Source organism: Ranitomeya variabilis, chromosome 6, assembly GCF_051348905.1.
Source record: "Ranitomeya variabilis isolate aRanVar5 chromosome 6, aRanVar5.hap1, whole genome shotgun sequence".
NCBI lineage: Eukaryota > Metazoa > Chordata > Amphibia > Anura > Dendrobatidae > Ranitomeya > Ranitomeya variabilis.
The window spans coordinates 15,675,680-15,696,881 of NC_135237.1; the positions used below are offsets into that span (position 1 = coordinate 15,675,680).

Genomic DNA, 21,202 nt, shown 5'->3' on the forward strand with positions numbered 1-21,202 from the left:
CCAGTACTAGCACAATGCCAGCCTTACTGGTCCAGTATGTCATCACCAGTACTAGTACAATGCCAGCCTTACTGGTCCGATATGTCATCACCAGTACTAGTACAATGCCTGCCTTACTGGTCCGATATGTCATCACCAGTACTAGTACAATTTCAGCCTTACTGGTCCGATATGTCATCACCAGTACTAGCACAATGCCAGCCTTACTGGTCCGATATGTCATCACCAGTACTAGTACAATGCCAGCCTTACTGGTCCGATATGTCATCACCAGTACTAGTACAATTTCAGCCTTACTGGTCCGATATGTCATCACCAGTACTAGCACAATGCCAGCCTTACTGGTCCAGTATGTCATCACCAGTACTAGTACAATGCCAGCCTTACTGGTCCGATATGTCATCACCAGTACTAGTACAATGCCTGCCTTACTGGTCCGATATGTCATCACCAGTACTAGTACAATTTCAGCCTTACTGGTCCGATATGTCATCACCAGTACTAGCACAATGCCAGCCTTACTGGTCCAGTATGTCATCACCAGTACTAGTACAATTTCAGCCTTACTGGTCCGATATGTCATCACCAGTACTAGTACAATTTCAGCCTTACTGGTCCGATATGTCATCACCAGTACTAGTACAATTTCAGCCTTACTGGTCCAGTATGCCATCACCAGTACTAGCACAATGCCAGCCTTACTGGTCCAGTATGTCATCACCAGTACTAGTACAATGCCAGCCTTACTGGTCAGATCTGTCATCACCAGTACTAGTACAATGCCAGCCTTACTGGTCAGATCTGTCATCACCAGTACTAGTACAATGCCAGCCTTACTGGTCCGATATGTCATCACCAGTACTAGTACAATGCCTGCCTTACTAGTCCGATCTGTCATCACCAGTACTAGTACAATGCCTGCCTTACTGGTCAGATCTGTCATCACCAGTACTAGTACAATTTCAGCCTTACTGGTCCAATATGTCATCACCAGTACTAGTACAGTTCCAGCCTTACTGATCAGATCTGTCATCACCAGTACTAGTACAGTTCCAGCCTTACTGATCAGATCTGTCATCACCAGTACTAGTACAATGCCAGCCTTACTGGTCCGATATGTCATCACCAGTACTAGTACAATGCCAGCCTTACTGGTCCGATATGTCATCACCAGTACTAGTACAATGCCTGCCTTACTGGTCAGATCTGTCATCACCAGTACTAGTACAGTTCCAGCCTTACTGGTCCGATCTGTCATCACCAGTACTAGTACAATGCCTGCCTTACTGGTCCGATCTGTCATCACCAGTACTAGCACAATGCCAGCCTTACTAGTCCGATATGTCATCACCAGTACTAGTACAATGCCTGCCTTACTGGTCCGATCTGTCATCACCAGTACTAGTACAATTCCATCCTTACTGGTCCGATATGTCATGTCTGGCACTAGTAACACCTGCTTATTCCACTTTATCACTCATCTGTGTATTGAGGGTACAATGCAGAGCCCCTCACATGTTGTGCATGGAGCGGGGGTAATAAAGCCTCATACACTCGCCCTCTGTCCTGCGCAGGAAAAAATCTGTCTATGTTCATATATAACACACAGAAGCTTCTTACAAAATTAGAATATCATCAAAAAGTTAATTTATTTCAATTCTTCAATACAAAATAAATTCTATACAGTCATTATACACAGAGTGATCTATTTCACGTGTTTATTTCTGTTAATGTTGATGATTATGGCTTACAGCCAATGAAAACCCAAAAGTCATTATCTCAGTAAATTAGAATAATTAACAAGAAACACCTGTAAAGGCTCCTAAGTGCTTATAAAGGTCCTTAAGGTACCTTCACACGAAGCGACGCTGCAGCGATAGCGACAACGATGCCGATCGCTGCAGCGTCGCTGTTTGGTCGCTGGAGAGCTGTCACACAGACCGCTCTCCAGCGACCAACGATGCCGAGGCCCCCGGGTAACCAGGGTAAACATCGGGTTGCTAAGCGCAGGGCCGCGCTTAGTAACCCGATGTTTACCCTGGTTACCAGCGTAAAACTAAAAAAAAACAAACACTACATGCTCACCTGCGCGTCCCCCAGCTTCTGCTTCCTGACACTGACTGAGCTCCGGCCCTAACAGCACAGCGGCTTTCACTTTCACTTTAGGGCCGGAGCTCAGTAAGTGTCAGGAAGCAGACGCTGGGGGACGCGCAGGTGAGCATGTACTGTTTGTTTTTTTTACTTTTACGCTGGTAACCAGGGTAAACATCGGGTTACTAAGCGTGGCCCTGCGCTTGGTAACCCGATGTTTACCCTGGTTACCAGTGTAAAACATCGCTGGTATCGTTGCTTTTGCTTTCAAACACGACGATACACAGCGATCGGACGACCAAATAAAGTTCTGGACTTTATTCAGCGACCAGCGACATCACAGCAGGATCCTGATCGCTGCTGCGTGTCAAACGAAACGATATCGCTAGCGAGGACGCTGCAACGTCACGGATCGCTAGCGATGTCGTTTCGTGTGAAGGTACCTTTAGTCTGTTTCAGTAGGTCCACAATCATGGGGAAGACCGCTGACCTGACATATGTCCAGAAGGCGTCACTGACACACTCCACAAGGAGGGGAAGCCACAAAAGGTCATCGGTAAAGAAGTCGGCTGTTCACACAGTGCTGTATCCAAGAATATTAATGAAAAGTGGAATGGAAGGAAAAAGTGTGGTAGAAAAAGGTGCACAAGCAACCGGGAGAACCGCAGCCTGGAAAGGATTGTTAAGAAAAGGCCATTCAGTAATGTGGGGGAGATTCACAAGGAGCGGACTGCTGCTGGAGTCATTGCTTCACCACACACAGACGTCTCCAGGACATGGGCTACAAGTGTCACATTCCTTGTGTCAGCCACTCATGACCAATAGACAACGCCAGGAGCGTCTTACCTGGGCCAAGGAGGAAAGAACCGAACTGTTGTCAGTGGTCCAAGGTGTTGTGTTCAGATGAAAGTAAATTTTGCATTTCATTTGGAAATCAAGGTCCCAGAGTCTGGAGGAAGAGTGGAGAGGCCACAATCCAAGCTGCTGGAGGTCTAGTGTGAGGTCTCCACAATCAGTGATGGTTTGGGCAGCCATGTCTGATCATACATTTCAGTAGGACAACAATTCAGTTTTTAAAATCATTTTTCAAGCTGGTGTTTTTGGGGTCCAGGCTCCCCTGTACCTGTGCACAGTCATCGGGGGTAGGAGACGCTTACCTTACAGGCCAAGTTCTCCACTAGCAAAATCATGGAGTTCTTGAAGAGGGTGGCCGCTGTGAGGGGTCTCTTGGTCACTTCACTTATACTCATCTGTCCGTCCGGCCACATGTCCCTGAGAACGGGGTCCTTACTGTGAAAAACAAGCACTCCATCAGACCGGCCAGGTATCATCAGTGTATCCCATACTCCTCTCGCTTTCAAACCAGGGACTATAATTTACCTCCTCCGTCTAGACGAGTGTTCCCCAACTCCGGTCCTCAAGAGCCACCAACAGGTCATGTTTTCAGGATTTCCTTAGTATTTCACAGGTGATTAAAGGGAACCTGTCACCCTGTTTTTCCAGTAAATGGTAAAAATACCATTAAATAGGGCCTGATCTGTGCTGGACAATGGTGTATTTTGTGTACCCTGATTCCCCACCTATGCTGCCGAAAAACCTTACCAAAGGTAAGGCCCGGGGCTTCAGGAAAATGGAGATTGTGGCGGCCATTTTCCTGAAGCCGAGTTCGCATCTCGGCTTCAGGAAAATGGCCGCCGTGATCTCCATCTGCGCACGCGCGGCATCCCGCGTCCATTTTCCTGAACCCCCGGGCAGCAGAGCGCTCGATCTGCGCACGCGCGGCCTCAGGAAGATGGCCGCCGCCAGCAATAAAGCGGTGAATAGCGCAGATCACGCTCTTTTTCTTCAGCTGCGCAGTGCATTCCGCTGTTGGGCATGCGCAAACCACTATGCCACCAACAGAAAGATAAGCAAGATCTGGGGAGAAGAAGCGATTTCACCACGCCCATTTGACCAGACCACCTTGATTGACAGGCGAAAACGGCGACTTTGGTAAGGTATTTCGGCAGCATAGGTGGGGAATCGGGGTCCACAAAATACACTATTGTCCAGCACAGCTCAGGCCCTATCTAATGGTATTTTTATCTCATACGGAAAAAACGGGGTGACAGGTTCCCTCTAAATTATTGCCTGTGAAGGTGATGCAATTTTCACCTGGGCAATACTAAGGAAAACTTGAAAACATAACCTGTTGGTGGCTCTTGAGGACCGGAGTTGGGGAACACTGGTCTAGACAGTAGAGATTGTCACCTACCTCTTTCTTCTCTAATCTCGAGACACCAGGGATTATAACCCATCTGCTCCTTCTTTTCCACCTTCTAAACACCATGGATCATAATCTACCTCCCTCTCGTCTACTGTCTAGACACCAGGAATTATAACCTTCCAGATTCACTTCCGTCCTCAAGACAGAAGAGATTCTACTCTACTTCCCAATTTCTTACCAATCATTGGAAACCATGCACTGTGTGTAATGACTCTATAGAATGTAGGAGATTCACATTTTGTATTGAAGAACTGAAATAAATTCACTTTGTGATATTTTAATTTTGTGAGAAGATCCTGTTGTCATGTCGGACGCTGTTCACACTAGGGCGTCCGACAGACAGCGGTAATTCCTCATTCGTCCACTATATGCTCAGTGGCGCCGGCTAGATTGATCCAGATTGTCGGGGTTAATCTGGCTGGTACTCGGGTTGGAGGCTTAGTCACTCCCATTGCCTTTAAATAGTTTTGCTGGGCTTTGGGCATCGCCGATTATAGCTTGTGCCTCGTGCCTGGTGATCTCGGTCTGGAGTGGTGGTCTAGGAGAGGAAATATCGTGTCTGGTGGTGTATTATCCTTCGTTATATTTCTCCTTCCTATATTTGTATTGTTTTGCCCTGTGCACATTATAGTGTTTTCCTGTGTGTCTGCGGCGTGGTGCGTTTTTAGTTTTCCCTGTCTGTGCTTTCTGTAGGGGTTGGTGAGAGGTCTTATCACTGGGTGGCGGGTGGAGGTTTCAGCTTAGTACTGGCGGCCTAGACATGCACACCTTCAGTGTAAACTCTGGGAGAGGGACAGACAGGGTTTCCCTAGTTTGAGGGATATTGCAGGGGCCCGGGTAATCAGCTGTAGTCTACCCAGTACCCCCGTGACACCTGTAGCGTGAAAATGTTTTAGAATCTTATTATTCCATTTACATTGCTTGTCTAACAAATTCTGTTACCTTTTTGGGACTTATTGTTGCTCTTTTCCTCTGTGTTTTTGATGTATATATGAGATTGTCCTATGGTACTTTGGCCCTCTCCACCACTTGGTATAGGGTTTAATTTATGATATTATGTTTTCTGTTCTTTGGATTTTGTGTATATTTTTTCATTTCTACCATCTAGACATAACGGACTATCATCTCTTTCCTTCTTATCCTTTAGACACCAGGGATTATAATCTACTGCTTACCTTCCTACCCACTTGACCCCACGGATTATAATCTTGTCCCTTCCTGCTAAACAATGACTAGGAATAATATATTCATTAATATTTTTCCCGTTGAATGATATGGATTATAATTTACTCCCTTTCTCACACACTTTACACCGGAGATTTGTAGTTTATTTTCTATTTTCTCGCCACCCTCTAGACAGCAGGGATTTTTACCCATCCTCTTCCTCTGTGCTCACTGTATATTACTTATCTCCAAAAATTTCAAACATCATGTGAACTGTCACCAAGTGGTCAGACCTGTGGAGGCATCACCTCTGCAGACGAGCTGCGGCCACCATGTGGAGCCATCACATCTCCCACCATTGTATCACTATAATGGTCCTTGTCCCCGGCCCACAGGGCTGATATTATGTTAATCAGGATCATAGTCTCTGCTCAGTTTTGATAGAACAGTACATGCCGGCGCTGTGCCAGGCCTGCCCTGATCATGAGACACCGGCGCTGTGCCAGGCCTGCCCTGATCATGAGACGCCGGCGCTGTGCCAGGCCTGCCCTGATCATGAGACGCCGGCGCTGTGCCAGGCCTGCCCTGATCATGAGACGCCGGCGCTGTGCCAGGCCTGCCCTGATCATGAGACGCCGGCGCTGTGCCAGGCCTGCCCTGATCATGAGACACCGGCGCTGTGCCAGGCCTGCCCTGATCATGAGACACCGGCGCTGTGCCAGGCCTGCGTTGATCATGAGACGCCGGCGCTGTGCCAGGACTGCTCTGATGGCAGACAGATCCAGCAGGGAGGCCACTAACCCACCACACATTCTGAGTGTCGCAGTCATCAGTATTAAATCCATTTCCTCTTTTATTTTTGCAGAGTCCCGAGCAGAGAGGTATTCCTGGCAGAGAACAATACCGGGCAGAAAGATATTTCTGGCAGAGTAGAGTCCCAGGCAGAGAGATATTCCTGGCACAGTAGAGTCCTGGGCAGAGAGATATTCCTGGCACAGTAGAGTCCTGGGCAGAGAAGTATTTCTGACAGATTAGAGTCCCCGGCAGAGAGGTATTCCTGGTGGAGAAGACGTCGGGTCACAGACGTATTCCTGGTGGAGAAGACGCCGGGTCACAGACGTATTCCTGGTGGAGAAGACGCCGGGTCACAGACGTATTCCTGGTGGAGAAGACGCCGGGTCACAAACGTATTCCTGGTGGAGAAGAGTTCCGGGGCAGAGAGTTATTTCTGGCAGAGAAGACTCCGGGTCACAGAGGTATTCCTGGTAGAGAAGAGTCCCAGGCAGAGAGGTATTTCTGGCGGAGAAGACTCCGGGTCACAGAGGTATTCCTGGTGGAGAAGAGTCCAGGGCAGAGAGGTATTTCTGGCGGAGAAGAGTCCCGGGCAGAGAGGTATTCCTGGTGGAGAAGACTCCGGGTCACAGAGGTATTCCTGGTGGAGAAGAGTCCGGGTCACAGAGGTATTCCTGGCGGAGAAGACTCCGGGTCACAGAGGTATTCCTGGTAGAGAAGACTCCGGGTCATAGAGGTATTCCTGGTAGAGAAGACGCCGGGTCACAGAGGTATTCCTGGTAGAGAAGAGTCCCAGGCAGAGAGGTATTTCTGGCGGAGAAGACTCCGGGTCACAGAGGTATTCCTGGTGGAGAAGAGTCCAGGGCAGAGAGGTATTTCTGGCGGAGAAGAGTCCCGGGCAGAGAGGTATTCCTGGTGGAGAAGACTCCGGGTCACAGAGGTATTCCTGGTGGAGAAGAGTCCGGGTCACAGAGGTATTCCTGGCGGAGAAGACTCCGGGTCACAGAGGTATTCCTGGTAGAGAAGACTCCGGGTCACAGAGGTATTCCTGGTGGAGAAGACTCCGGGTCACAGAGGTATTCCTGGTGGAGAAGAGTCTGGGTCACAGAGGTATTCCTGGTAGAGAAGAGTCCGGGTCACAGAGGTATTCCTGGTAGAGAAGACTCCGGGTCACAGAGGTATTCCTGGTGGAGAAGAGTCTGGGTCACAGAGGTATTCCTGGCGGAGAAGAGTCCGGGTCACAGAGGTATTCCTGGTAGAGAAGACTCCGGGTCATAGAGGTATTCCTGGTAGAGAAGACTCCGGGTCATAGAGGTATTCCTGGCAGAGAAGAGTCCCCTTAGCTCCTTTATCTGTACATAAATTTGCGGCTTGGCTTCCTCAAAAAATAAAAAACATTTATAACCAGATTGTAACATTTCTTACCAAAGATTTGTATCTTCCGATAAACAATGATGGTTTGGTGATGATCCTGCCATTCTTCACCCTAAAATCCTGAAAGGAGGTGGGAATTTTCCTGGTGGGATTCCCTGATCGAGTAACACGAATAGTCACTGGAGGCAAACGGAGCCTCGCTGTATAAGACATTGCGCCATTAGATCCTAGAGATGAACTGCGGCAACAATAGGTTTAGGGACTTTACTGCACCCCGGACGCTGCACTTTACAGTCAGTGGAGGTCGGTGTCTATTTTTAACAATCTCTGCTCAATTAAAATCACAAAGATCGTGCTCTAATATCAGATTATATAATGTTACGAGGGGGAGGGTGAATATATCTCTCATCCACACAGACAGGACACGTACACAGGTTCCAAGGACTTATTAACCCCTTCCTGCAACCTTGATCAGCTTCTGGATGAGACTCCTGTCGTGTGAGAGCAACGTAGCAGCGGGAGACGATCCATGCTGCGATTACCAGAACACAAGTGACATTAGACGCCCAAAGTGGAATAATTGGACCGATCAGAAAATAACTCGGCACGTGGAGAAGTCTGTATATAGCACTAAGATAAGGTATGATACACTGGAGCACGGCCAGTGAGAGGATGGGGGATGGATGGTACATTTGTGTGCGTAATATATACAGTACATATATATATATATATATACTGTATACACACACACTGCTCAAAATAAAGGGTACACAAGCAACACAATGTAACTCCAAGCCAATCACACTTATGTGAAATCAACCTGTCCAGTTATGAAGATATGAAGAAACACTGATTGTGAATCAATTTCTCCTGCTGTTCTGCAAATGGAACTGTCAACATTCTGAATGAAATTAGAGGACCAAGAGAGACCGACTACAAACTAAAATATGTCTATACAAATACACGGAGCATGGGAAACAAACAAGGAGAATTGGAGCTGGTATGATGTCATAGGCATCACTGAAACTTGGTAGGATGATACACATGATTAGAATACGAACCTTGAAGGCTACTGTACAAGCTATTTATTAGAAACATGATTAACAAGAGAGGAGGTGTTTTGTTGTATGTTAGGAATATGTATATCTCCACAGAGATCCAAGCTTCAGAGAATGGTAGCTCTGTAGTAACTGTTTAGGTAAGAATATAAGGAGAGAACAGAAAGGACACTATTGTAGGTGTTTACTATAGGCCATTTGGACAGACTGAAGATATGGATGAATTCTTTTTACATCAGCTGTCTCTGTTCTCAAGAAAGTACGACATAGTGATCATGGGAGATTTTAACTATCCATATATTTCTTGGGAATCTCTCTCAGGCAAAAGTAATGGGTCCAGAAAATTCTTATCTCTTACTGACAACTTTATCTTTCAAAAAGGTAGAAGAGAGAACAAGAGGATCTGCAATCTTGAACCTAATTCTTACCAACAGGGAGGAAATGGTTGAGGAAGTAAAGGTGGCTGGGAATTTAGCAGGCAGCGATCATGCTATCCTCGAAATTTGGATTACAAGAAGAGGAAAACCAGTGAGGACTCAGACTTTAAGTTTGGACTTCAGATTTTAATGGACTCAGAAAAAGGGTAGGAAAGTTCCAGTGGCTGGAAGTTCTAAAGGACAGAAATGTCCAAGAAGGATGGGAGACTTTGCTAAATTAAATTCTCACTGCACAATCAGTAACAATCTCGAAAAGAAGGAAGAATTGGAAGCATTTAAAGAGACGAGGGTGGATAAAAGCAAAACTTAATTACTTGTTAAAAAGGAAAAAAAATAAATGCCTATTAAATGGAAAGAGGGGGATATCTAAACAAAAACATAATACTGTCTTCAGGGAATGCAGGGCAAGAGTTAGAAGATCTAAAGTCAGTAATGAAGTGAGGCTTGCAATGGAGACCAAAAGCTGTAAAAAAGGATTTTGGGGGTATGTCAAAATCAAAAGAAAAGTCAAAGATGCTATAGGATTATTACAGGATGAAAAGGGTGAAGTTTAGTGATGAGCGATTGTGCTAGTTACTCAAAATTTCCGAGCATGCTCGAGTGTTCTCCGAGTATCTTGGGCGTGCTCATAGATTAGGTTTGCGTCCCTGCAGCTGCATGATTTGCGGCTGTTAGACAACCTGAACACATGCAGGGATTGCATGTCTAGTGCAAAAAAAGCGTTGATTGGGTCATGTCGACCATATACATTTTTCTTTTGTATGCACTATAATTTCTTTTGAAAAATAAAAAGAAAGGGAAAATCCAGTCCTGTTGAGCTGGACTCCAATTTTTTCTATTAGCCTTACTTCTATACCAGGAAAGATCTGAGAACAAATTATTAAACAGCATGTATGTAAGTACTTGGATAAAAATACAGTAATTAACCAGAGCCAACATGCGTTTGTAGCAAACAAGTCATGCCAGACAAATCTAATGTCCTTCTATGATGAAATCACCGACTGGGTGGATCAAAGAAATGTGGTAGATATAGTATATCTCAACTTCAGCAAAGCATTTGATAAAGTATCTCCTACTATCATTATTGTAAAAATAGATCAAGTTCAGAGAAGAGCTACCAGGATGGTGAGAGGACTGCAAAAAAAATAAATATATAATTAAGTACATACAGTAAAAAAACTAAAGAAAACAAAATGCAAATAAGATGTCAGATAGGATAACGTAAAGCACAAATCCACCAAGGAAAAAGAGAAATAATCATTCAAAAAGGTGGGGGGCCAGAATGATATGCAAAAAACGAAGGCTAAGAGGAGGCTTAATAGCTGTTTACAAATATCTAAAGGGCTGTCACAGTGTAGAGGGACCATCACTATTCTCATTTGCACATGGAAACACAAGAAGCAATGGAATGAAACTGAAATCAATGAGTGGAACAGGTGGCCACGAGAGGTGGTGAGTGCTCCTTCAATGGAAGTCTTAAAAGAGAGGCTGTAAGAGATGGTTTAGTGAATCCTGCATTTTTCAGGGGGTCGGACACGAAAACCTTCAAGGTCTCTTCCAACTCCAACATTCTATGAACAGGTAGAAATTATAGGCAATTAGCAAGAAAACCCCTATAAAGGAGTGGTTCTGCAGGGGGTGACCACAGACCATTTCTCTTTCTCATCCTTTTTGGCTGTTTTGGTCACTTTTGCATTTTGTCATTGCTCTCACCCCAAAGAAATTCTGTACAGTAGCATGAGGCGATGTTAACAACCCACACAAGTGACTCAGGTAGTGCAGCTCATCCAGCAAGGCACATCAATGCGAGCTGTGGTAAGAAGGGTAGCTGTGTCTGTCAGCACAGTGTCAAGAGCATGGAGCAGATACCAGGAGACAGACCAGTACATCATTAGACATGGAGGCGGCCTTAGGCAACAACCCAGCAGCAGGACTGCTCCCTCCAACTTTGTGCAGGAGCACTGCCAGAGCCTTGCAAAATGACCTCCAGCAGGCCGCTAACATCCATGTGTCTGCTCAAACTGTCAGAAACAGACTCCATGAGGATGGTCTGAGTGCCCGATGTCCACAAGTGGGTGTTCTTCTTACAGCCCAACACCTTGCAGGGTATTTAACATTTGCCAGAGAAAACCAAGATTGGAAGATTCGACATTGGCATCCTGTGCTCTTCACGGATGAGAGCAGGTTCACACTGAGCACATGTGACAGACGTGACAGAGTCTGGAGACGCCGTGGAGAGCGATCTGCTGCCTGCAACATCCTTCAGCATGACCGGTTTAGCAGTGGGTCAGTAATGGTGTGGGGTGGCATTTCTTTAGAGGGCCGCACAGTCCTCCATGTGCTCGCCAGAGGTAGCCTGACTGCCATTAGGTACCATGATGAGATCCTCAGACCCATTTTGAGACCATAAGCAGTTGCACTTGGCCCTGGGCTTCTTCTGATGCAGGACAATGCCAGACCTCATGTGACTGAAGTGTCAGCAGTTCTTGCATGATGAAGGCATTGAAGCTATGGACTAGCCCGCCTGTTCCCCAGACTTGAATCCAGTCGAGCACATCTGGAACAACATGTCTCACACCATCCATCAACGTCACTTTGCACCACAGACTGTCCAGGAGTTGGCGAATGCTTTAGTCCGGGTCTGGGAGGAGATCCCTCAGGAGACCATCCGCCGCCTCATCAGGAGCATGCCCAGGCATTGCAGGGGTCATACAGGCACGTGGAGGCCACACACACTGCTGAGCATCATTTCCTTGTTTTGAGGCATTTCCACTGAAGTTGGATCAGCCTGTAATTTGATTTTCCACTTTGATTTTGAGCATCTTTCCAAATGCAGACCTCCGTGGGATATTAATTGTGATTTACATTGATCATTTTTATGTTTTATTGTTCTCAGCGCATTCCACTGTGTAATGAATAAAGATTTGCAACTGGAATATTTCATTCAGTGATATCTAGGATGTGGGATTTTAGTGTTCCCTTTCTTTGAGCAATATACTGTATATACAGTATATATACAGTATATACAGTATTTATACAGTATATACAGTATATTGCTCAAAGAAATCCACACTCTGGCTGTTAAATTTAATTTAATCAACTTTCAGAAAAGACAAATTGTGATGGTGTGATATGTTATGTGGGTATCATTTTTGTGTATGTTTCTATTTTGCTTGTTTTCATGGTGTTGAGTTGTTATTTGCCATCTGATATTCTCCCCACAGTTCTGTATTGTTATCTCTCCACAGGGTCAGTGAATAATGTTGTTTGCTAATATGCTAATGACATGTTGACCTAGCTTGTTGAAACAATGAGCCCCTGTGACCCACCCCCCTAACCTGTGAATGGGGAGGTGAGACACAGACCAGTCTTGTTTGGAACTATGAAGTGAAGACAGCACATCAGAGAGAAGGGGAAGCATATGGACCATTTTTTATCCTCTGTGTGCTGGATTGTTGGACTGTTGTATCCTCAGTGTGGTGGATTATATGGATCTTTCGTGTTTTTGCCTAAATAAAGGTTCTGGAATTGTTCACTATTCTCTTGCTCTGTTCATTGTGTGATACCGGAGAAGGAACCTGTGACACAAATACTTCATTTTTTCACCCGATCTCCTGGCTTTTCAATACTCTTTATCTATCGTCAGCACACTTTCATATTCCTTTATTACAAAATAAAAAAATATTTTAGGCTGTGAGCTTCGAATGCACCGCTGTCCTCATCTCGTCTTCAGACATGAATCTTCGTCCTCTTAGGGCTTTTTTTAGACTGAAGGATCATACCGGTGATAGAGGATCATACCGGTGATGGTCTGATTGGACAGGATCAGAATCTTCATGTGCTTGCTCTATGTTGTCATTGGTCGTGGACATGGACGGCCGTCCGACTCCTTCTTAGCGACATCCTTGATCTTCTCCATCCAATCACACACTTCTTCGTGACAAAACACTTTCTCCATACTGTGCACAAATATTGGCACCAGATGCCCTCAGACCACAAAAAAACGATTCACCACACACTGACCTTTTCTCATGCAAATCAATGGATTCCTAAAAATCACGGACAGTACATGGACGGCATCAGTACAAACCGTGGCCTGTCCATGTTTAATATTGCAAAGTATAGAAGATTTGTCACTTATTTACCCATATGTGAAAATCACTGATGAACAATGGACAAAACTGACAGTGATCAAACACAATGACACCCGGATCTCAAACACTGACGACACTCGTACCAAGTTTTTGCATATGTAAAATAAAGGCCCTCACTACTATACAGATGTATTAAGAAATAAATCAGTGCCGAATTGGGAATCTACATAGAAATGTTGTAAAAGAGAGAACATTGACTTTAAGGAAAGAATAGGATTATACAAAACCAACATCTAATAGAGGGGCAGTCTGAGTGCGGAGCGCTGTCATGTGCTGGAAGCTCCTCACCTGTTAAACAGTAGACGCTTGAAATCTTGGAATAACGTGTCCTTGTTCTTGTCGAGGAATCCTTCCACTGAATACCTGGGGATAAAAGGCGAAATCCGGGTCATGTGGCGTCATCACTGGCGTGATTTGTAGAGAATAGGTTATCATGTAGGCAGGTTAGCGGTGAGGACATAAAGGGGCACACTCACGTCACATCCCCGGCGTAGTGCTTTATCCGGAAGTCTCGGTTGAAGGCCATTGACTTGTCTGTCGGGGAAAGCTAAAACCAATCATGAACATGTTACTTCTGCGCTCAGCGATGGCGCGTACTACACTGTCACATATCACTACAGGTCTCGGTGGCGGCTGTTCACACTTGTCTTTGAACGTCAAGGTTTCTCATATTTAGTACATTTCCTGAAATGTCCAGAAGTTTCCTGGATAAAGGCGAGACCCCCATATACAGATAAGCAGACGAATATCCTGGGCACCCAGTGTCCTCACCTCTCGCCATTTCCATGCTCTTCAGTCCCAAGAAATGCCACAGACAACATCCTCGCCCAGGAGTGAAGAGGGGCAGGAACATGTGAGCAACGCACCATCTAATCTGGGGGCCGCATATATGGGGGATCTGGTCTAGATAGGGTCTCTGCCCTGGAGTCTGTAAATAAGGGGGTCTGTAGATAGGGTCTCTGCCCTGGAGTCTGTAAATAAGGGGGTCTGTAGATAGGGTCTCTGCCCTGGAGTCTGTAAATAAGGGGGTCTGTAGATAGGGTCTCTGCCCTGGAGTCTGTAAATAAGGGGGTCTGTAGATAGGGTCTCTGCCCTGGAGTCTGTAAATAAGGGGGTCTGTAGATAGGGTCTCTGCCCTGGAGTCTGTAAATAAGGTGGTCTGTCTGGGGTCTGTAGATAGGGTCTCTGCCCTGGAGTCTGTAAATAAGGGGGTCTGTAGATAGGGTCTCTGCCCTGGAGTCTGTAAATAAGGCAGTCTGTAGATAGGGTCTCTGCCCTGGAGTCTGTAAATAAGGGGGTCTGTAGATAGGGTCTCTGCCCTGGAGTCTGTAAATAAAGGGGTCTGTCTGGGGTCTGTAGATAGGGTCTCTGCTCTGGAGTCTGTAAATAAGGGGGGTCTGCCTGGGGTCTGTACATAGGATCTCTGCCCTGGAGTATGTAATAAGGGGGTCTGTAGATAGGGTCTCTGCTCTGGAGTCTGTAATAAATATTTAAACTGTAAAGCGCTGCGGAATATGTTGGCGCTATATAAATAAAGATTATTATTATTAAATAAGGGGGTCTGTCTGGGGTCTGTAGATAGGGTCTCTGCCCCGGAGTCTGTAAATAAGGGGGTCTGTCTGGGGACTGTAGATAGGGTCTCTGCCCCGGAGTCAGTAAATAAGAGGGTCTGTCTGGGGTCTGTAGATAGGGTCTCTGCCCCGGAGTCTGTAAATAAGGGGGTCTGTCTGGGGTCTGTAGATAGGGTCTCTGCCCCGGAGTCAGTAAATAAGGGGGTCTGGGGTCTGTAGATAGGGTCTCTGCCCCGGAGTCTGTAAATAAGGGGGTGTCTAGGGTTTATACAAATGAGGGACTGGATGGAGGTCTTTCTATATATAGGGGGTCTGTCTGCCCAAATTTGGGGTCTTTGGTCTGTAGCTTTATGGGATACTGGTCTAAGTTGGTGTTAACTGGGGGTTCGATTGAAGGTATTTATCAATGTGGGTCTGTATTTATGGGGGTCTGGTCTAGGGCATATATTTATCGGGGTCTGTCTGGGGTTTATATGTACAAGAGGACCAGTATCTGCTTTATTGGGGAGTCTGATTGAGGGTCTTTAGAGATGGCCGTTCTGTAGTGTTTATACAGGATAGGATTATATGACAGGGCATGCTCTGGGGTGTGTATATATGTGGGGTCTATTCTGGGGTCTGTATATAATACAGGCCTTCTGGGGTCTTCATAAATTTAGGTCTGGTCTTGTGTCTGATTAAAGGGATAGTCTGTTTGGTTTAAAAAGGGTCAACATTAATTAAGGCGTCCGGTCAAGGGTTTACATTTATTTGAAGCGTCCGGTTTTTATTTCTTCTGGGGGTCTGGTTGCCTATATGTACAGTATTTAGGGGGGTCTGCATTTATATTGGGGTGTAATAAGGGGCTCATATGCACTATGCTCCTATGAATTCGGCAGGTTGTGTCCTGTATAACTGGGCATGGAGGCGAGCGCAGCATTCCATTTCCCTGATGTCACTTTCCAGGAATGGGGAATAATAGGGGTTACTTATATGGACCCCCCACCAGGTGCCACCGTGGCCTCACCTTCCTGCTGCTGTAATGGGGGTGTCTGCACAGTTTGCTGTTCATGGACTCCAGGAAGATGGTGTCTGTAACGTCTCCGACTGTCAGACAGGCCTCGTCCAGGATGGAGATGATCCCTTTATGGGACTGTTCCACCAGATCCACGATGATCTGATTATTAAAGTATTCAATCTGTGAGAGAAGAGAGGGGATTCCTGTAAACACTTAAGGGTTCGTATTCTCCATAGGCTGAGCCCTCGAGCACAGACCCCACAAAAGCCAAAGCCCCCATCACCACTCAATGATTGACAGTTACCTCTGTGTGCTCCGACATACAGACTGTCAATCACTGAGGAGGACGGCGTCCGGAGCACACAAACACCAGAGAACTCAATGTCCATCAGTTGGTCCGCTCCTCCTGCCGTATACCCTCCGGCCTGAAGATCAGATTATCACAGGCCGACCAAAGTACGAGATGGGAACGGTGCGACCTATAATACTGCAACAAGCTGCCATGGATCTCGGCAGCTCGAGTGCTGCTTACACAGGACAATGCGCTGCCGAGGACGATGATCTGTGATGCAGCACAATAAGTCATTATACCTGATAAACAAGAATTTTGTTCATTTATGTGATTGGCAGTGCTCAGAGACACAGCTGAGGTGAGGAGGCCGAGCCCGACCACCACTGAGCAAGACACAGAAGTACAAGGTGTTCAGTGCTCATGTAATAGTATGCAGGTACTGAGTATGTCACCACCAGACCAACAGTTGAGGGGTTTAATAACAGGAATCAGGTTCTCCTCGCAGGGAGGAAGCAATGGAATATAACTAGCAATAAAACAGTGCAAAAATATGGGAGTCAAACAGTGTAAGGGTACTGTCTCACAGTGGCACTTTTGTCGCTACGACGGTACGATCCGTGACGTTCCAGCGATATCCATACGATCTCGCAGTGTCTGACACGCAGCAGCGATCAGGGATCCTGCTGAGAATCGTACGTCGTAGCAGATCGTTTGGAACTTTCTTTCGTCGCTGGATCTCCCACTGTCATCGCTGGATCGTTGTGTGTGACACCGATCCAACGATGCGTTCGCTTGTAACCAGGGTAAACATCGGGTTACTAAGTGCAGGGCCGCGCTTAGTAACCCGATGTTTACCGTGGTTACCAGCGTAAAAGTAAAAAAAAAAAAAAGTACATACTCACATTCCGGTGTCCGTCAGGTCCCTTGCAGTCTGCTTCCCTGCACTGACTGACTGCCGGCCGTAAAGTGAAAGCAGAGCACAGCGGTGACGTCACCGCTGTGATCTGCTTTCACTTTACGGCGGCACTCAGTCAGAGCGGGAAGCAGACGGCAAGGGACCTGAAGGACACCGGAATGTGAGTATGTACTGTTTGTTTTTTTTTACTTTTACGCTGGTAACCACGGTAAACATCGGGTTACTAAGCGCGGCCCTGCGCTTAGTAACCCGATGTTTACCCTGGTTACCCGGGACCTCGGCATCGTTGGTCGCTGGAGAGCGGTCTGTGTGACAGCTCCCCAGCGACCACACAACGACTTTCCAACGATCACGGCCAGGTCGTATCGCTGGTCGTGATCGTTGGAAAGTTGCAGAGTGTGACAGTACCCTAACAGAAGTAAGCAAGATTTCTTGAGAAAAGAACACTTATCAGTCTGATGAGGACTTGCTTGAAGGGTTGTCTTCTCCAACATAGGCACCAAGAAACAGCGGCACTTGTTGTCCCTCTGTTGTCTGTGGGCTGAGTAGTCTCTAGGAGCCCGCTGCCTGGGGTTTCGGGAGTTAATGTGACATGCACAGGCTCTGAGTCTTTAGCTTTTACAGCACAGCCTATCCCGGATGGTCAGTCTATTATTAAGTCTCTCACCAGGAATCAGGGGCTCTGCACTGATACCGTGGGTGCCAGGGGTCACAGTCTCTACACGGGCCAATGTCTCTACACGGGTCTCAAAGCGCCCTTCTCCAGTCACAGCAGAGTCTGCTTTCATGTACTCACAAGATGCAGTCTTTCTGGGCAATCTCCCTGTATTTGTCCTCTGACCAGGAGCTCTCTCTGTCTCCCGGAGCGCAGCTGCACCCTGCTCACGCTGCTCATGCTCCTCTGTTCCTTGCGCGTGTGCCTTTCTCGCTCTCTGCCCAGCTTTGTTCCTGTCCCAGTCTCTAAGTCTGCCCCCTGGGGAACCTGTAGCACAGCTCAATGGTTCCAGGCACAGAGCCGAGAAGGTAACCGCCCCAGACTCTTCTTGTGCTTCACCTCCTTACACTCAGAGACACAGCCGAGGTGAGGAGGCTGAGCCCGACCACCACTGAGCAAGACCCAGAAGTACAAGGTGTTCAGTGCTCAGAGACACGGCCGAGGTGAGGAGGCCGAGCCTGACCACCACTGAGTAAGACAGAGACGTACAAGGTGATCAGAGACATGGCTGCAGTGAGGAGGCCGAGCCCGACCACCACTGAGCAAGACACAGAAGTACAAGATGTTCAGTGCTCAGAGACACAGCTGAGGTGAGGAGGCCGAGCCCGACCACCACTGAGCAAGACACAGAAGTACAAGGTGTTCAGTGCTCAGAGACACGGCCAAGGTGAGGAGGCTGAGCCCGACCACCACTGAGCAAGACACAGAAGTACAAGATGTTCAGTGCTCAGAGACACAGCTGAGGTGAGGAGGCCGAGCCCGACCACCACTGAGCAAGACACAGAAGTACAAGGTGTTCAGTGCTCAGAGACACGGCCGAGGTGAGGAGGCTGAGCCCGACCACCACTGAGCAAGACACAGAAGTACAAGGTGTTCAGTGCTCAGAGACACGGCCGAGGTGAGGAGGCTGAGCCCGACCACCACTGAGCAAGACCCAGAAGTACAAGGTGTTCAGTGCTCAGAGACACGGCCGAGGTGAGGAGGCCGAGCCCGACCACCACTGAGCAAGACACAGAAGTACAAGGTGTTCAATGCTCAGAGACACGGCCGAGGTGAGGAGGCTGAGCCCAACCACCACTGAGCAAGGCACAGAAGTACAAGGTGCTCAGTGCTCAGAGACATGGCCGAGGTGAGGAGGCTGAGCCCGACCACCACTGAGCAAGACACAGAAGTACAAGGGGCTCAGTGCTCAGAGACACGGCCGAGGTGAGGAGGTTGAGCCCGACCACCACTGAGCAAGACACAGAAGTACAAGGTGTTCAGTGCTCAGAGACACGGCCGAGGTGAGGAGGCTGAGCCCGACCACCCCTGAGTAAGACACAGAAAGGGAAACGTCAGAATTGGGCCAAGAAGTATCTGATACAGACTGTTCACAGGTTTTCTGGACTGATGGGAGTGATGAGATGAGACGACTCTGGACGGAGCAGATGGACGGCCGGGGCTGGATTAGTACCAGGCACAGACCTCCACTTCCCCTCAGACGTCAGTGAAGTGGACTGCGATTACTAAACCATTCCCGACATGTTCAAGTTCCATTTTCTGTTTTTTTTCCTCCCCTTCTTCCAGGAGCTATAACTCTTGTATTTTTCTGTGCACACAGACATACGAGGGCTTGTTTTTTGCAGGACAAGTTGTACTGAAAATGTAAAAAATTCCAAGTGCATTGGAATTGCAAAAACAATTGCATTTCTGACATTGTTTTTATTAAATGGTTTCTACAGCGTACATTGTGTGGTAAAAAGCAGCTTACAATAAGATTCTCCTCGTCAGTACGATTACGGCAATAACAAACTTATCCAGGTTGATTTTTGCTTGTGTCGCTGTATTCTGAGACCTGTAACATTTCCATTTTTCGAGGACGCATCTTCTGCGGGACGAGACAATGTTTTGATTGATGCCATTCTGAGATAGATATAACGGTGTTTACCAATTGGATTATTAATTTTAGATTTTGATTGGTCTTTCCTGGATGTGACGATATCATATGTGTATATTTTTGTTCTATTTATTTTTAATAGGGGAAAAGGGGAGATTTGAACTTTTAGGGTTTTTTTCAGATTTTTTAGAAGTCGTTATTTTTACTTTTCACTTTATTTATTGGTCCCCTTAGGGACTTGAACCTGTGGTTGTCTGATTGCTTGTGCTATATACAAAGTATTGCTGCCCCTAGTAAAAGACATGAAGCTCCACTCTCCCCGTGGCTGTTGGAGGCAGGTCCTGGCTGTACCCCCTGCTAGGTATGGGGCAACCTCACCCCATGAACCTGCTTCATACACCCGCTACACACTGGTGCTGAACAACTTTCGCAGAACATAAAGACGGATAAACTATGCTGCAAATTTTGCCCATGTCCCTGGCTACACTTATTTACCAATTCTTTCTAACCTGGCAGGAAGAGCTGTCAGAGGAGCTGTGATTATTGCATTTTTAATTTATTTTCCCTCGTATTCGATGCGGTTTTGCTGAAGATGTGAAGCCGTGCTTCTAACGTGGTTTTTATAGTACAGAAAAGCTTTGATTTTGCTCTTACAAAGTGGATTGACCAACAGCACTGGAAATGTTCAATAATAAAATGAATCATCAAAAATACAAATTGCCTAAAAATTGTGCACATAGTGTAAATATGAGCACTAGGGATGTGTCAGAGCGCAGGCAAATAGTGGCTCCACGGAGGGAAGTAGCTAACTTCTCCTCATACTTGGGATTCACAAAGAAAGTGGAAAAAAATGAAAACAAAAAGGTAAAACCTAGAGAAGATGCACACGATAGATGCCATATACCTGTGTCTGTGACAGATATCCTATGCATAGTACCGTAATCCTGTAACTTCATATAAAAAAAATCGTTCCTGGGCACAAATAACATAAATGTCACTATTATAACTGTCAGGAACATGGGGTATTTGACGGTCTATGATCACGCACACTGAGCTCTGCTACATTCCTTAAAGCTAAGCACAGACACGCTGTGGGCCTGTCCGATCCCCCCCCCCCCCCCTACACACGCACACACACACACTTCTCACTCTGCCTGCGTGTGTAATTCAAAATCCTCACTAGAATCACTGAAGAAGTTTTATGGCTTTTAGCTGCAGCAGACAAATCTCCCTAAACTGCTCATTCCCTCCTCCCAACCAATAGCCACATCCAAACTGCAGGGATCTCTTTGTTCTATTAACAGGATATATATTGGCACCGATCTGGGCTAGAGATATAAGAATTATATATTCCGGATGTCCATCGATAGATCTATCACTCACTGAAAGCGCTAGAAGCTAAACGCAACGAGGACAAAGTGCAGATTTCTCAGCAACAAGTTCAGGTAATTACTACGGGTTTACACTTAAAAGAATTCCCATGATGTGGGGCACATTCT

General features: G+C 46.6%; 1 protein-coding gene across 4 annotated transcripts in view; it reads right to left on the reverse strand.

The window, feature by feature from the left end:
- The window catches only part of LOC143781340 (unconventional myosin-Ig-like), a 213,258-nt gene that overhangs the window by 131,428 nt on the left and 60,628 nt on the right, over window positions 1-21,202 (reverse strand). For 3 of the 4 annotated variants that reach the window (XM_077267894.1, XM_077267893.1, XM_077267895.1), the window contains 4 exons: window positions 15,914-16,084; window positions 13,813-13,883; window positions 13,625-13,699; window positions 3,249-3,381 (listed from right to left, as the gene is read on the reverse strand). In XM_077267894.1, coding sequence (XP_077124009.1) covers window positions 3,249-3,381; window positions 13,625-13,699; window positions 13,813-13,883; window positions 15,914-16,084 — 450 coding nt within the window. Of the gene's footprint in view, window positions 1-3,248; window positions 3,382-13,624; window positions 13,700-13,812; window positions 13,884-15,913; window positions 16,085-19,562; window positions 19,695-21,202 lie in introns of those variants that run through there. The other variant, XM_077267896.1, reaches the window with a different exon arrangement.